The 14,881-nt window shown below is 46.6% G+C and overlaps 1 protein-coding gene and 2 long non-coding RNA genes across 3 annotated transcripts in view; 1 reads left to right on the forward strand and 2 right to left on the reverse strand.

Annotated features, from left to right (window-relative positions):
• Positions 1 to 7,439, forward strand: part of LOC310755525 — a 72,090-nt gene extending 64,651 nt beyond the window's left edge. The window contains exon 3 of the long non-coding RNA XR_014544410.1: positions 7,113 to 7,439. This is a non-coding gene — a long non-coding RNA (uncharacterized lncRNA). The remainder of the gene's footprint in view (positions 1 to 7,112) is intronic.
• LOC310755524 overlaps positions 1 to 9,076 on the reverse strand; it is a 43,866-nt gene extending 34,790 nt beyond the window's left edge. Inside the window, exons 1-2 of the long non-coding RNA XR_014544408.1 lie at positions 7,861 to 9,076; positions 7,083 to 7,352 (exon numbers count right to left, since the gene is read on the reverse strand). This is a non-coding gene — a long non-coding RNA (uncharacterized lncRNA). The remainder of the gene's footprint in view (positions 1 to 7,082; positions 7,353 to 7,860) is intronic.
• Positions 9,077 to 12,171: 3,095 nt separating this feature from the next.
• Positions 12,172 to 14,881, reverse strand: SOCS3 (suppressor of cytokine signaling 3). The gene is made up of 2 exons (XM_083599081.1): positions 14,662 to 14,881; positions 12,172 to 14,189 (listed from the first exon to the last, which is right to left on the reverse strand). Exon 2 carries the CDS (start codon positions 14,118 to 14,120, stop codon positions 13,503 to 13,505), a length of 618 nt encoding a protein of 205 aa, XP_083455207.1. The 5' UTR covers positions 14,121 to 14,189; positions 14,662 to 14,881; the 3' UTR covers positions 12,172 to 13,502.

Here is a 14,881-nt window from a genome sequence, read left to right on the forward strand (position 1 = left end):
TTTGTTACCGTAAGATAACAATATTGTAGAACACTGCCACTTATACACAACTATTTATGCAGTGGTAGTACATACAGTAGTTGGTTGATGATGTCTCAAAGGTGCCATTTAGCAATGCTGCTGCCAACCTGGATGCGTATTTCCAACTGTGCCAACTATATGGGCACAGATTTCCGAATTCATTATTCTGAATTGTCCTGAAGGGTCATAACTTGTTCGAGGAGAATGGGCTGACCTGGGAAGTGAAGGAACACGGGGGATTACTGTAAATGCCCAGCTGTAGTTCAGTCTGTTCCTGAGCTTCTCTGGGAAGCGATGAGTGAAGAAATTCAGGCACAAAGATGAGCAGTCACTGAATAATGGGAAGCCTTATGCTCCTCCCTTCCCTGACCTATTCTGTGGGTTATTCTTGACTCAGCCCAGACTAAGCAGGAATAGGCCGCCAAGAGCAGGAATTGTGTGCAGCTGGGAATTATCCAGTGTCTTGACTGGGAAGCAATAAACTCCAGTAATTATGTCACAACTACAAATGCTTCTTTCAATAGGATATGCTATATATCCTGGCGCTTCCTACTCTGCCTGAGGCTTAAAATGCAGCCAGGTCATTTATTTTTTCTCAACTTGGATCAGAGCTGATTTGGGGGAAATGCATCAAAAACGCAGTATTTCGTAAGAAATGACAGGATAGATACAGGATATGGATAGTGACTAATGTCGTGTGTACACCACTTCCCAAATCAGTGGTGGGAGTGCGCCGGATGCAGAGTAAACAGGAGTGTGTGCACAGCTCTAGTTTCAAATGGGGATTGTAATCTGTATTGGTTATTGTGATGGCAGCAGTTATTCTAGAGCAGGGGGCCTCTCTATTTGGCCCTTGGGACTTTCACTTGGCCATGTTCCACCCCAAGCCACACACCTCACTAGTCCCTGCCCCCTTCATGCTTTATTCATGTGCTTTTGCCTGACCGGAATGTGTCCTTGAACAATTATGATGTTGCTTGTTTCCTGGAAGAAGGAAGGAGAGGGGCGTGTGCATGTACAGAAACCTTTGACTTTTGTGTCTAGAATTGCATGTATTTCTCCCTCCACCTTTTTTTCTCTGGCCCTACCCACCACTTGAATGCAGCACGCATGAAGTCTCCCAAAAGGGAATGTGGCCCTTGGACTGCCAGTTTCCCCATTCCTGCCCTAGATTAATTAACGCGGAGTACAGAAATCTAGAGAGCCAGTGTGGTATAGTGGTTAAGAGCAGTAGACTCATAATCTGGTGAACTGGGTTTGATTCCCCGCTCTTCCACGTGCAGCAGCTGGGTGACCTTGAGCTAGTCATATTTCTTTGAAGTCTCTCAGCCTCGCTCACCTCACAGAGTGTTTGTTGTGGGGGAGGAAGGGAAAGGAAAATGTTAGCCGCTTTGAGACTCCTTTGGGTAGTGATAAAGTGGGATATCAAATCCAATAAAAATAAAAAATCTGAAGTGCATGTGAGAGTCATTGAAATGGTGGTACTGTGAATGCTCTGCTGTTTTTGCCATTAGGACTTTGTGAGGTTGTTGTTACTAAACTTAAAGTGGTCCACACCACTGCAGTACTTTTATAATCCTTCATGTTTCCTTCACTTGTTGTTGTCCCTGCACAGCTTTACTTCCGGGCAAGTTCCTCTTGTGATAACTTGTATTTGTTATGTGAGATTTGCACAAAGTCGGATATTTGCAAGATATGCTGAGATGTGCAAAATCAAAGAAAAGGACAAAAAAAACCCCAAACAAAACGGAAGGAAAGAGGTTTGTGTTAGTAAATACGCAGCTGGAAAGGGGGAAATGTTGAAAAAGAAATCTGTTAGGGGAATGGTCACAAAGCCAGATGATTAAAAATTAGACAAAAGTGGAGGCCTGGAAGCGTGGCATGGGCTGGAAAGAGATGACTTCAGAACTCCTCTCATCTCATTCCACTCTTAGAAATAATACTAAAATATGGTATTAGGCCACAGGAACATAGGTAAGTAGCTGCAAACTTTAAGGAACCATGTGCATACTGAGGAATTGAAGAAATGTCAAATTAAACTTCAAGGAGCTTGTAACCCTTTGAGATGTATGTGGCCGGTTTATACGGCTTTTCTAAGAAAAAAAAAGTGCTGCCCACCATACCTGTCACATTAATTCATTTAGATAGGATGAGCAAGGGACAGTCAGCTCATTTGCTGATGCATTTATACTCAGAGGGAGATCAAGTCCTCGTGACCCTTTGATGTATGGAGTTTATACACCATGGGATTTTGCTGGTGTGTCTCTGTTTCCAGTAACAGGAAACTGGGTGGATCCAATCTGAGTGTCTTCTGCTGCCCACACATGAGCTTCAGATGCCTCTTCCGGCAATGCAAGATCTTGCCATATTATACCCTCCCAGAATAAGTATGCATTCCCCGATCCCGTCTTCAGGGGAAACATCTCCTTCCTCTTTGATCTGTTTTCATAACTTCCTATTTGAAGGGCGGATATTCATTTGTTGAATGCCTAAATGTCTAATGTGATCTTTGATGGGCATGCATTACAATTGTCATGTGCCCAGGGAGAGGCTGCTTGAATCAATATCCAATCCTTGCCCTACTGCCATGCCAACCCCACTGACACCATCATCAATCATCATCATCATCATCATTAAATTAGACTTCTATACTACCCTTCATCTGAGGATCACAGGGTGGTTTACAATATGGAATCAAAAAAATGCATAACATACAAACAAACAAAAATAATACCCCCTTCCAGTTTGAAAGGCCATAGGCCATAGATTGGCCAAAGGCCTGGGAGTAGAGGAATGTTTTTGCCTGGCACCTAAAGATATGCAACGAAGGGGCCAGGCAAGCCTCCCTGGGGAGAGTATTCCACAAGTGAGGAGCTACAGCAGAAAAGGCTTGCTGTTGTGTTAACATCCCCCAAGACCTCTCATGGAGGAGGCACACGAAGAAGGGCCTCAGATGATGACCACGGGGTCCGGGTTGGAGAGGTGGTCTTTGAGGTATTGTGATCTTGAGCCATTTAAAAAACCAGCACTTTGAATTGGGCTCAGAAACCAATTGGCAGCCAGTGCAGTCTGGCCAGGATTGGCATTATATTCTCAAACTGCCTTCCCCCATCGAGCTATCCTGACCACTGAATTTTGCACCAGCTGAAGTTTCCAGATGCAAGCAATTTTATCCTCAAAATGCTTTGCAAAACATGTCACAGCATCAGTTCCGTTACCTCTTTCGGGCCAGACTGTAAAAGGCCCTGCAGTACCCAGAAAAGTTCTGCCGTAAATAATAAAGTTGTAGCCTGTTTCAACTCACACGTTTATTTGGTCTCTATTCATTCCCTCTGTCCCTGGAGCCTCACCTTGTGCTTGCCCGTACAATGAGAATGTGCTCAGAATGGTGTTGCTGTTAGCAGCTGTAGAAAGGATTTGTTCACTCTGGAGAAGCAGAACGAATTCACACAACTTTCTCCACATGTTTGATAGATTCTTTGTTTAAGCTGGTCCTATGGGGAAGCAATTCTTTCCAATCACGGAAACACACATATTTGTCTCACATCTGAGAAGTAGCATTCCCTCCTGTGCAAGAGAAAAGGGGAAATTCTTCTTTCACCTTACATTTTTGTATGTACAGCCGTACCTTGGTTGTCGAACGCCCTGGAACTCGGACATTTTGGCTCCTGAACACTGCAAACCCGGAAGTGATTGTTCCGGTTTCCGAATGTACTTTTGGAACCCGAATGTCCGATGGGGCTTCCACGGTTTCTGATTGGCTGCAGGAGCTTCCTGCAGCCAACCAGAAGCTGCAATTTGGTTTTGGAAGTCAAATGGACTTCCAGAATGGATTCCATTCGACTTCCATGAAAAGTTTCCTTAAAAAGTATCTGCCCCCTGATTCTTCAGGGAGACATTTTAAATAGATACAAAGATTCTTAATTTAACAGATTAATTGACAAAGCACTACAGCCCAGTTTATGAAGAAAATGTCAAAAGGTTCCCTACATTTGGAGGTGGGTGGAGGGAGATTGCAGAAAGCTTCCTGCATGATGGATTAAATCAGTGGTTTTCAACCAGTGTGCCCTTAGGTGCCTTGAATGATGGTCAGGGGTGCCGTGGGCAACACTGGCCTCTGTCCCTCTTTCCTTCCTTCCCTCCTCTGATGACATCTCCTGTCTCTGCCTCCAAAGGCTTGCACAGCTGTTTGTTGCAGCAGCCCTGGCCATGAGCTCCCCAGGCAAATGGTGCCTCTGGGGCTGGCCAGGGGGTGCTAGCTGCCAGGAGCTGAGGTGGCCTCGGAGTAAGCAACCAAGTGGGCAAGGGAGCCCAGCCAGCCAGTCCACTAGCCTTTGCTGTTGGGAATGGGCAGACAAGTCCCAGAACCCTGTGGGGCACTGTGAGGAGGCAATTCTCTTGGGGGAGGGGGCAGACAGCAGCTGCCTGGAGGACTCCCAAGACGAAAGGAGAGGAGAAAAGGCTGAGGGAACACTCCACAAGGGAGGGTGTTCAAAAAAGTGTGAGAGGCTGCCAGCACTGCAGACAAGGGGTGACATTACTGGGCTCCTGTGTCCCACAGGGGTACTGCAGAAAGAATGTCAAAGGATCTGTGGACTGAAAAAGGTTGAAAACTTCTGGTTTAAATGAATGAGAAACAGTGCTGCCACATGATGTTCTAGTCAGCCAGAAGTAGTAGTTGTAATTAATTTCTTGTGCTGTCTGATCTTGTGATGTTGCTGCTAAACTCCACCCGCCACGCCTCTAACTGCGTGTGTGTTGAAAATGGTTTTGTTCTCTGTCCCCAGATTCATGGGAAACTCAGGGCAATGTTTGCAGGGTCAGTGTCTTTTGAAGAAAAGCACACTGGTGATTGAAAAGAGAAGTTTGTTTTACGAGTATGCAGGTTGAGAAAGAATTAAAAGGGTGTAGCAGCCAGCACTGTTTCCAAAGTAAAACCTATAGAAAAGTATAATTTAACACTTAAGGAGAACCAAACTCCCATATACCAACACAGTGATCTTGAGAGGGTGTGTTGCACTTTCTCACAGGTGTATCCTAATAAATGCCAGAGAATATAGCAATGTGCATGCACATTGATATCATGCACAGCTTGCATCCTGGTCAGGTTACATTAGGCGGACAAGCAAGCATCTCACGGCACCTTAAAGGCTAAGAAGTTTATTACGTGGCATAAACATTTGCGGACTAGAGTACGGATGCGTTAGCAGGGCAGCAGAATATCATACAGTTCTGTGAGGAAGAAGGAGAAGGAAAAAAGCAAGTGATAGAGAAAGGAGGAAGAAATAGGAAAGGAGAAAGTCTGTTGGAAGGAAAAGTAAAATAAATAAATGAGCAAGCAAAGTCTCTTGTTACAGGTGCAGGTTGAAGTGTGTGTCAGATCTGGAAAAGTTGACAGCCACTGCTCTGCATTGTGAAACTGATGTATGAAGCTCTTGAGAAATGTCCCGTGGGCAGTCTTGGATATAGTCTTAAGAATCCTTTCATTTGGTTAACGTCTGTTAAGTCAGTTTTAGTAGTTGCCCTTTGGGGTGTGTGGTGACCCTTTCAGGGGCGGTCTTTGGTCTTTCAAAATTCAGCAGCACCTTGTGCAAGGCCCAAAATTTGCTCTCCCTGCCCCTCCCCCTCCCGCCTATCCATTCTGTTCAATTCACTGTTACAGTTGTGGTGCCCTGCGGCGCCCCCTAGGTTTGGCGCCCAGTGCTGCCTTAAATCCACCTCTTATATCCTAACCTAAACTATAGAAGATGCAGCTCATTAATCATAGAATTATAGGTTTGGAAGGGACCCTGAGGATCATCTAGTCCACCCCCTGCAGTGCAGGAATATGCAGCTGTCCTTTATGGGGATTGAACCTGCAACCTTGGTATTATCAGCACCATGCTCTAACCCACTGAGATTATCCAGCCTGCTAACAAAGCTGTAGTAGGTGTCTATAAGGAATTTACCCATTAAAGTATAACTTGTATATGATAATTATATCAAAATATACATCTTTTTTATTATTGTCATATGCTCTAGATCAGAGGTAACTAATGGGGTGCCCTTCAGACTGCAACTCCTATCATCCCTGACCACTGGCCATGCTGACTGAGGCCGATGGGAGTTGTAGTCTAACAACATATGGAGGTCACCGTTGGCTATCCCTGCTGTAGCGAGAACACTACCTTGTTTGTGTCATTGATGCATGCCTCTGATTTATCTGAAACAGCCTTTTTCTGAATTACCCATGATGTGTGATTGGGTTTTTTGTTTTGCAACAACTGCCCCTCTGTTGATTCAGAATAAAAGCACATGAAGCATTTTAAGTTCAAACATTATGACCAAGGCCCCTTTTTCTATTAAAGCAAATTGGCAGTCATTTAGTAATGGCCCTTTTATAAACCTCTGTGAAGAGCAGAATCAAAACTGTCAAAATGCCAACCCTTTTCTGGCCACACATCTGGAAAAGCTGAAGAACTTCTCCACACCTTGCTGCTTTTATTCATTCCATGGGTAAGGCTCCTTTTTCTCATCAGCAACCTGACTCTCCCCCCTCCACCACCACCCTCCAATATGACAGCCTTATCAACCAAAGCAGAGTTCATTTGTTCTTTCCAGGAGATGATCACACATCATAATCTTGACCCAAATAAGGCAGAGCATGAGAGTTAATGTGAATTTTGCAAAATCTCAGTATGGGGTAAGGTGGAGAATGAGTAATGAGTGTATGATTAAGTTCTGTACATGCAGCAACTTTCTCCTTATTCTATTGGATTTGCAATCTAATTTGCATGCAGTTGGGTTGAATGAATCGAGACCCACTTTTTTAATGTTCAAAAGGGCTGCCAAATAATCAGGTATAATTCTGGAAAGTTTCTGTTTTACTTTCTCAGAACGTTGAGCGACAGGAACTGGTTAATTGTGTAAAGCGCTAGATAAGGGCTGTGCACCCTGCATTTGGTAGAGATACTTTTCCTGTTGGGACAGGGTATTTCCTACCAGCGAAACCAGGCCCAAATATTAATTTCTCTGTTCAGCTGAGCTGCTATACTTGCCACCCCTATCCAGTAAACTCTCACCATTACGACTCAAATTCTCTTTGTTCCCAGAGCTGGTAAAGAAGTAAGGAAGGGAACTGCGACTTAATGACACATTCACCGACACATTTCCCTATATGATGCAGGAGACATTTCTGGGGAAAGCATGAGGCTTGTGAAACTTCTGCTTAAAGGTTTGCTGCTCCTCCAGCACGTCATTGCTGACTGGGGGACGTTCCAAGAAACGAAAGGGACTCTCAAAGCTTCCCGGACTTTTTGAATCAGCAGCTGATTGCAGCAGTGTGTTGGGTCCTGAAGCAAAAGGGAAGCGTAGCAGCTGAGGGGACACGCGATTCTGGGCTGGGGGAGAGAAAATGAATTCCAGGCAATTGCGACTAATATGGTGAGACAGGACTGGTATGTTGCGCACAGAGCACAAAGTTTGCATTCTCCAAGTCAAGGAACCCGGCAGGCTGGAATGGGAACGACTCTCCCCGCTTTGGTGGTTCTTAATGATTACTGTGAATGTCTTTTGGGGGGAATCTTGTAGGTTCAAAAAGGGCATTTTTGTTTAGCAGATGGAACAGTGTATGTATTGTGGCCTGCTCCCTGGAAGATGCAGGCCAGCAGTAAGAGACTGCTTCTCACATGTACCATGCAGAGTCCCCTCCGAGGGACCTACAAATTGAGGGCACCCCACCCGACTCTCTCCTCAGATTGGCTGCTTCATTTTCTCCCTCCTCCTCTCCCCCTTGCCAATTAATCACTTCATTTTCATGGAACAGCCAGGCCCCTACCCACCCGTTTCCATGAATACTACCCCCTAGATGGCAGTCGGGGAGCAAAGGGAGCGCGAAGGCCTCTCATTTCCTGGCACAGCCGAAGAATAAACAGTGATATTCCAGCCTTTAATCCTGTTGCCGTGGAAACCCAGATCCCAGCAAGGGAAGAGAGAGGGGGGTGTGCCGGTCAGGATCAGATGGCACTGACGCTGGGGATGTGCCTCGGCTGGGCCTGGCATGGCGCCACCGGCCTTGCTGCGCCTGGACATTCTTGACATAGCTGTAACTCCGACTGGGAATCAGGGTTTCCTGGCAGGGCTGGGACAATAGGCCAGAAGGGCTGGACAGGGGCAGGGCTTAAAGAGCCCGTGCAGCGATTCTTTTCCTTTCCATTTGCCCTGCTTGGGTGAGAGGGAGCCACAGGGCTAGAAACACAGCAGCCATGCCACAGGCTGGGGGAAAGGCCTGAGTCCATGTGTGTCTTCCTTCCTTTTTTCTGGCTGCCTCCTTGTTTCCCTGGCCAAGCTCCTGTGCTTTTTAAGACTTGCATGACAAGCGCACATTCAACCGGCAAAGTGCAGCAGGTTTGAGGAAAGCTTTATCACAGAACCTTTGGACCACCCTTCAGTATTTAAAGGCACAAGAGGCAGCTTCCCAGAAAAAAACCCTATTCCCTCCGCCGTGGCCTAATGAAATCATGTTTCACTTGGGATTAAATTAGAGGGGAGATGTGATCTTCTTTGAGAGAACTGTGTGGTTTCCCTGAACCTGGCACAAGCCTATGATATACATGTGCCTGTTCCCCATTGTGAAAACCATTGCTTCCTCTGTCCACACCATTGAATCAAGAATTAGACTGCCAGACTGCTTCTCCTGTCTGCAAGGAACATGTTTGCTATGCTCAGATGTCATATATTATTAAGGAACCGATTGATTGTTAATCTGCTTTGTGTCTACGAAGTGTGGATTAATCCCCTGCTTGATTAGAGGATGGAGTGTGTATTAATTCCCTGAACATCTTATGAAGTGTCCATCTTGCTATTTTGGTGTTCAAGTGGATGTTCCTTTATTGAATTCTCATGGGACAAGCCAGTGTGGAGTAATGGTTCTGGATTAGAACCTGGAAGACCAGCATTCAAATCTCCACTCAGGCACAAAGGCCACTGGGTCACTTTGGACTAGTCACTGTCTCTCAGCCTAACCTACCTTACAGGGTTGCTAGGAGGATAAAATGGAGAGGGGAAGAAGTGAGCCCTCTGTAAAAAAGGGAGGATAAAATGTAATAATAAATAAGATTATTCATACATTCATTCCCATACACCTCTGTTTCTTCCTCCATTCGTATTCTTTAATAACAAGAAGCTAAAATAAACTGAAAATCTTACCCCTCCCCCCATAAAATTAATTACACCCAAACAAATAAATCTTACTCAGCCCGAAGACTTGGAGAAAGGAATTGTCATCTAAAGATGTGTGTGTTTGTGTGTTCTTTCACACAAAACAATTTTAAATCACATTTTGAAGCTTGGTGGCTGCATTTCTCTGGCCTTTTTTAAGGATGTGGAGAATGATTCCTAGTCTATTTAGAGGAATACTGCCTCTGACAGTGGATTTAGAACATAACCTTATCTGCCAGATTCAAAGCCTGATAACATTTATATAGCTGCAGATTTTCCAATCCAGCAGAAGATAAGTCAGAAAAGGCATCCTTGGCCTTGTCAGCCAGCTCTTTCCCAAGTCTGTTGTAATTGATCAGTGCGCCAGGTACGCTGCTAAGCAAGCAGGGAAGGAGTAACAGGTAGGAGATTTAAAGGTATATGGAGGTTTCCTCCGCTTTCCTGGCAACCTCAATTTCAAGGGAATCAATCAGCCTGATTTGTGGGTGTTTGCATAATAAAGTAACAGTGAACAGGTGAGAGAGAATCCTTTAAGGATGGATAGAATCAACAAGCAGCTGGAGGAGAAAGAGAGGAGAGGGCTAAGAAAGAGCTGTGAGTGGAGGGGGGTCCTTTTCCCAACTTCTGGACTGCTTGGGAAACCCAGCAAACCTGCTGTACCTGGAACTGGGTGTGGAGAGTGCAGCTGAATGGGACACAGCCTTGGGCAGCCTGAGGAAGTACCATCTACCTTGGGCCTGCCCATAAAAAGCAAGTCTAGAGTGAGAGACTAGAGTGAAGTCTGCTGTTTGCAGAAACTCTTCTTGATGTGAGGCCTTTGTGGGTGAGCTGAGTGTCTGTTGTTGCTACTCTTTTGAATATTGCTTAGAGACATTAAGTGGTATAGAAATTAAATAATCAAATCAAAATGAAATCAAACCTCCACATGTTTACCTGAGTGGTGATGGTGCTAGTAGCAGTAAAGGGGGTCGGGTAAATGCCATAATAAGCAGGGGCATTCACTATTATGGGTAGGATAGGAATAGATTGCTTTCTGCATTAGCCAAATTTTGAGCTGCCCTACTGTTCCTGTGGCTGGAATGCACAAATAGATTAGGGAATAAGTTCCAGGAGTTCATTGTGCTCTGTGCACACTAGTGGCCATTTAGGAAAAATAAATAAAGGGGGCACCAGTGGAAAATAAATGGTTTGTGTTTGCATTTAAATGTATCATCATGAGCTTTTAAAGGAAGAAAGTAAATTGTGATGAAAAGACAGGCTGGCGAAACCAGAGAAAATGAACTTTGAAAGTGGCACCTGTCTAATATGCAGAGTTACAGAGAGCAATGCAGAGAAGGTGGGGAAGATTACAACTTGGTGGGGTGTGGAAACACCCATCAACCATGCCTGATTCAGTTTCATGTAAAGTAGTTTCTATAGGTTTTACCTCTACACTGTGCTTACAGAAGGCTGCTTCTTTGTCATTTGTTGATGAAATGGGAGATTGGGCTTCTCCCTCGGGATTAATCCCATTGTGTAATCCATAGAGGTTATGCTTGTATTAAGGTGGCTGCATACATAAACATAGCACATCATACACACCTGAATGCACAAGTGGGAAAAGGCCAGGACTTCTGCTGGACCCATCAGAGGACACCTCTTCCACTCCCATTTCTTTAACAAATACCAGAATGATAAAGCAGCAGCCTTTTGCAAACACAGCGAGTGAGCTGACAGGCAGCCTGCACGTCCTTCTGCAGAACTTTCCACTGCCCTTGAAAAGCTCCCCAAGCTAAACAAGCTATCTTATCACACCTCCCAATGGTCCAGCCATAAGACACCAGGAACTAGAGCTAGATTTCCCTCAGCCATTGCATGAAGCGCCGCTGAAAGTTTATACACCCAAAGGAATGTATCTTTTTATGTGCTGGCTTCTGGGAAGCATGGGTGTGTTTGCTTTTGGTGCTTTACCTTAAATGACACAGTAGACAGGCAAGTTGGGGTGCTGTATCCTGGCCACGCCTTTCACACTGCAGCACCTTCTCATATGTCCTCCTATGAACTTCTTTCTAGTCCCATTCCACCTGGGCCAGGGTAGGGATGGGGGAATGGCTGCAGGAATAGGGAAATAGCCGGCGGTGACTGGGTTCAGTGCTTTCAGACTGCCTGATCTCTGCTGGTAACTTGCTCCAAACAGCAAGCTGCCTTGATCCAATCACATCAGATCACTGGTCCATTTCGCCTGAAAGGCTCTAAGCAGATGATCTTTTACAGCACCACCAGGGATTGAACCTGGGACGTTCTAACACTTGAGCCACCAGGGATTGAACCTGTGTTCTCTGTCTCTGAGCTAAAATCCCTCACGTGCCACCCTATCGTCTAGTAGCTGGTAGATCTTCTGGCCTTGCTTCAAAGTGTTGCACCAGGAGCACAAAGAATAGCACTACATGCAACAGCAGCAGAACCTTGACTTCAGTCACACAGCAACACTGCTTTACTGCTGTTTCATAGTTGTGTGTGCTTGAAGACAAAGCTGTGCTGCCATCATAAGTAGTTCTGTCCCTTGTGCTCCCAGTACTGTGCTTTAGAATTAACCACATCTACCAGAGAACCTCCCTTCCTAAGCAGAAAATTGTGGACAGTCATTCCCAAAGTGCATTTTGCATGCTTCCTGCAACATGACTGCCCCAGTATTCAGTAATTAATGGTTACAAAGAGATGATACCTTTCCTGACAATAACTGGGACCCTGCCTGGCCAACACCAGCATGAAGAGTTCCCTTTTTTTACACAAGGATGCTGCAATGTAGCTGCCTGCCCTTTCTAGCAGTGCAGGACTATAGCAGAGATTATGGTATCTCCTCAACTTTTCTAATGCTGTTACGAGGATGGCAGAAGCCATGTCCAGGATGCATGTATCTTTTGAATGTTTGGGAGTAGGGTGGAGTGGAAGAAAAGAGAAGATAGTCAAGCATTTCATTTAAAAAATAGTGCCTTTTATTATAAATTAATGAACGTCATTTTTAAAATCCATTGACTATAAATATAAATAGATGTGCAAAGTTTTCTTCCAAGTTTGATTTTTTTGGTTGAGTATTCAAGCATGTCTAACAGCCTGCAAGGCTGAAGGGTGGAATCTTTATAAAAGACAGAATGATATATTTTTTAAGGCAGGTCTGTAAACATTTCTTTCTGTAAAAACAAAACCTCATCTGCCCTTCTAAAACCCTGATATGGAAAAATAAGATGAACACACAAAATTTTGGTTACAGTTTTTTTGGTTTTTCCTTTTTTACAAAAAAATAATAAGAGTTCCAGGTAATTCTGTTGTTGCTACATTCCTGTATGTTTTTCGGTTATTCAGTGCGATTTAGGGCCCAAGCAAATCCACAACCTCTGTGTAGATACAAGACCATTTTGTGATGAGCTGAAAACCCAAGAATAAAGGCAAGAGATTATCAGTCTGGGTGCAGGAGCCAAAGTTGAATAACGCTTTAGGGGAAATGGCTAGATCATTCATTATCCATTTAGGTTTTCTAAAAGCAGTGGTGCCAATTTTGTAAAATGATGTCCTCCATTGCTTGCACAGAGAGTATATGGCATTCCCCCGCGCAGTGTGCAGTAACAACCCAGGTCCATGGGATCAGAGGATGTGGAGTTTGTTTTAAGGCTTAGTCCCCTGTATGGATGTGCGGCAGTTCCTCTGAAGAAGAGGCTTTGGATGAAAAGATATTCTGCCCCTCCAGGAGGTTGAGAGAGGTAAAGATGAATAACAATATAAAAAGGTTTCCCCTTAAAACTGAGGAAAAGTCTGTCTTCAGGCACTAGCTGGATTCCAGTGCATTAGTTTCATTGTCTCTGCAGAATGGTTTTGGTCAAAGGTTACCAGAGGTGGTCTGGGCCAGTGCAGAGCAAATGCTCTTTGTAAACTGTCCATGGGTTAGGGAGGTTTGCAAACCATTCTGATATGCCCAGCACAAGCCAGATAAACACAGTATTTACTGGGCTGTAGCTGGGAAGGACAATTGTGTGAAGGAGCAGCAGCCTGTTCCATAGTCAAGCACCATCATCGGTCTCTTGCACAGAGTACCCCATCCACGGGCAAACCATCCAGAACAAACAACAGCAAGACCGTCTCTGTGCTGGGCAGAGGCTCCTTGCCTGCTCCATGCCCCCAGTCCCTCTTATTCCACAAGCCAGAATGGGAAAAAAGTCTCTTGTCTCGCCCTGTAATCTTGTTAGCCATCATTTTCCAAGTCCTGTCCTTGTGCTTGTGTGGTGGGCCACCCCCACTGAAGAAGCCACTTAGAAGGGAGCATCATATTGGTCCAGGAATTCTTTGATGGGACCTGGGAGCTGGGTCATCTTCTCGTACGAATCCAAGTGCCCGTTGACCGTCTTGCGACACAAATGCTGCAGGGTGGACACATTGGACGAGAGAGGGCGGCTCAGCACCAGCGGGATCTTCTCCCCACCTGAGTAGATGTAGTAGGCACGTTTGGGGTGCGGTACCTGCCCTGTCTGTTGCTCGGGGAGGGGCATGTAGTGATGGACCAGCTTCAGGACGCAGTCAAAGCGAGGCACGGGCTGGCTGCTGTGAGGGTCGCTCTGGAGGGAGAAGGTGCCCCCCTCGCATTGGATCCGCAGGTTTTTGGTGCCCGACTCAGTCTTGACGCTGAGGGTGAAGAAGTGCCGCTGGTCCGAGCTGTCTCGGATGAGGAAGGTTCCCGTGGGCTCGGCACTTAGCAGCAGGTTGGCCTGCCCACCTGTCACCGCGCTCCAGTAGAAGCCGCTCTCCTGCAGCTTGCGCACAGCGTTCACCACCAGCTGGTATTCGCTCTTGGAGCTGAAAGTCTTGAGGCGCAGGCTGGTGTCCAGCGGGTGGCTCATCCCGGCGCTGGGGAACTTGCTGTGGGTGACCATGGCGCAGGGAGCCAGCTTTCCGAGCGATCGGGGCTGCTGCCGGATGCAGCGGCTTGCTAGAACACGGACCTGGCGAAGCAAAAGAGCAGGTGTTAAAAGACAAAGGGCAGCTTCTCCCCGGCAGCTCCGGCCCCGCAGGGCCCGGCCCACGCCATCCTCCTCCCCAGGCAAACCGGGGTTGCCAGCCGCCCGGAAACCTTCCGATGCGTTCCCCCGAGTTGGTGGCTGTGTCCTTGAGCCAGGCTCTGAAGCTAAGTGGCACCCCGGCTTGGGAGACCCCTATGGGCGAACTACCTCTGCTCTCCGTCCGCTGCACGTCGGAAAGCTCACCCCCGCGCCTTGCCCTTGGCTTCCCCGGCTCGCTTTTGCCTTTCCATGCAGGCACCTCTCCGGAGCGCACGGTCGAGCGAGCGCCCCATCCCGTCTACGCGCTTCCAAAAGCCGAGCCCTTGGCCGGCCAACTACGCCAGAGAGAGAGAGAGAGAGAGAGAGAAAGAAAGATGGGGGGGAGGGGGTCAGCTCCGGGTCGGCGCTGGTTTACCTGGGGAGCGACGAGAAACGAGGCAGCGGGAAGCGGGGCGCCGGCAGCGCACGGCTTGTTGGCGAGGCTTTTGCAAGGGAAGCGGGAGCCCCTTTGGCTTTTGCGCGCTTGGCTCGTCCTAATTGCAAAGCCGCCAGAGCCCCTGCTGGAGGTTTTTATAGAGCATCCGCCAGCCCCGCCTCCGGGTTCCAGGAACTCAGCTTCCTCGCGAGCGCGCCCT

Source organism: Podarcis filfolensis (assembly GCF_964270895.1).
Source record: "Podarcis filfolensis genome assembly, chromosome: 2".
Classification (NCBI taxonomy): Eukaryota; Metazoa; Chordata; class Lepidosauria; order Squamata; family Lacertidae; genus Podarcis; species Podarcis filfolensis.

What these genes read in the sequence shown, in the direction of transcription:
- SOCS3 (XM_083599081.1), bottom strand. Translation starts at nt 14,120, where the DNA reads ATGGTCACCCACAGCAAGTTCCCCAGCGCCGGGATGAGCCACCCGCTG.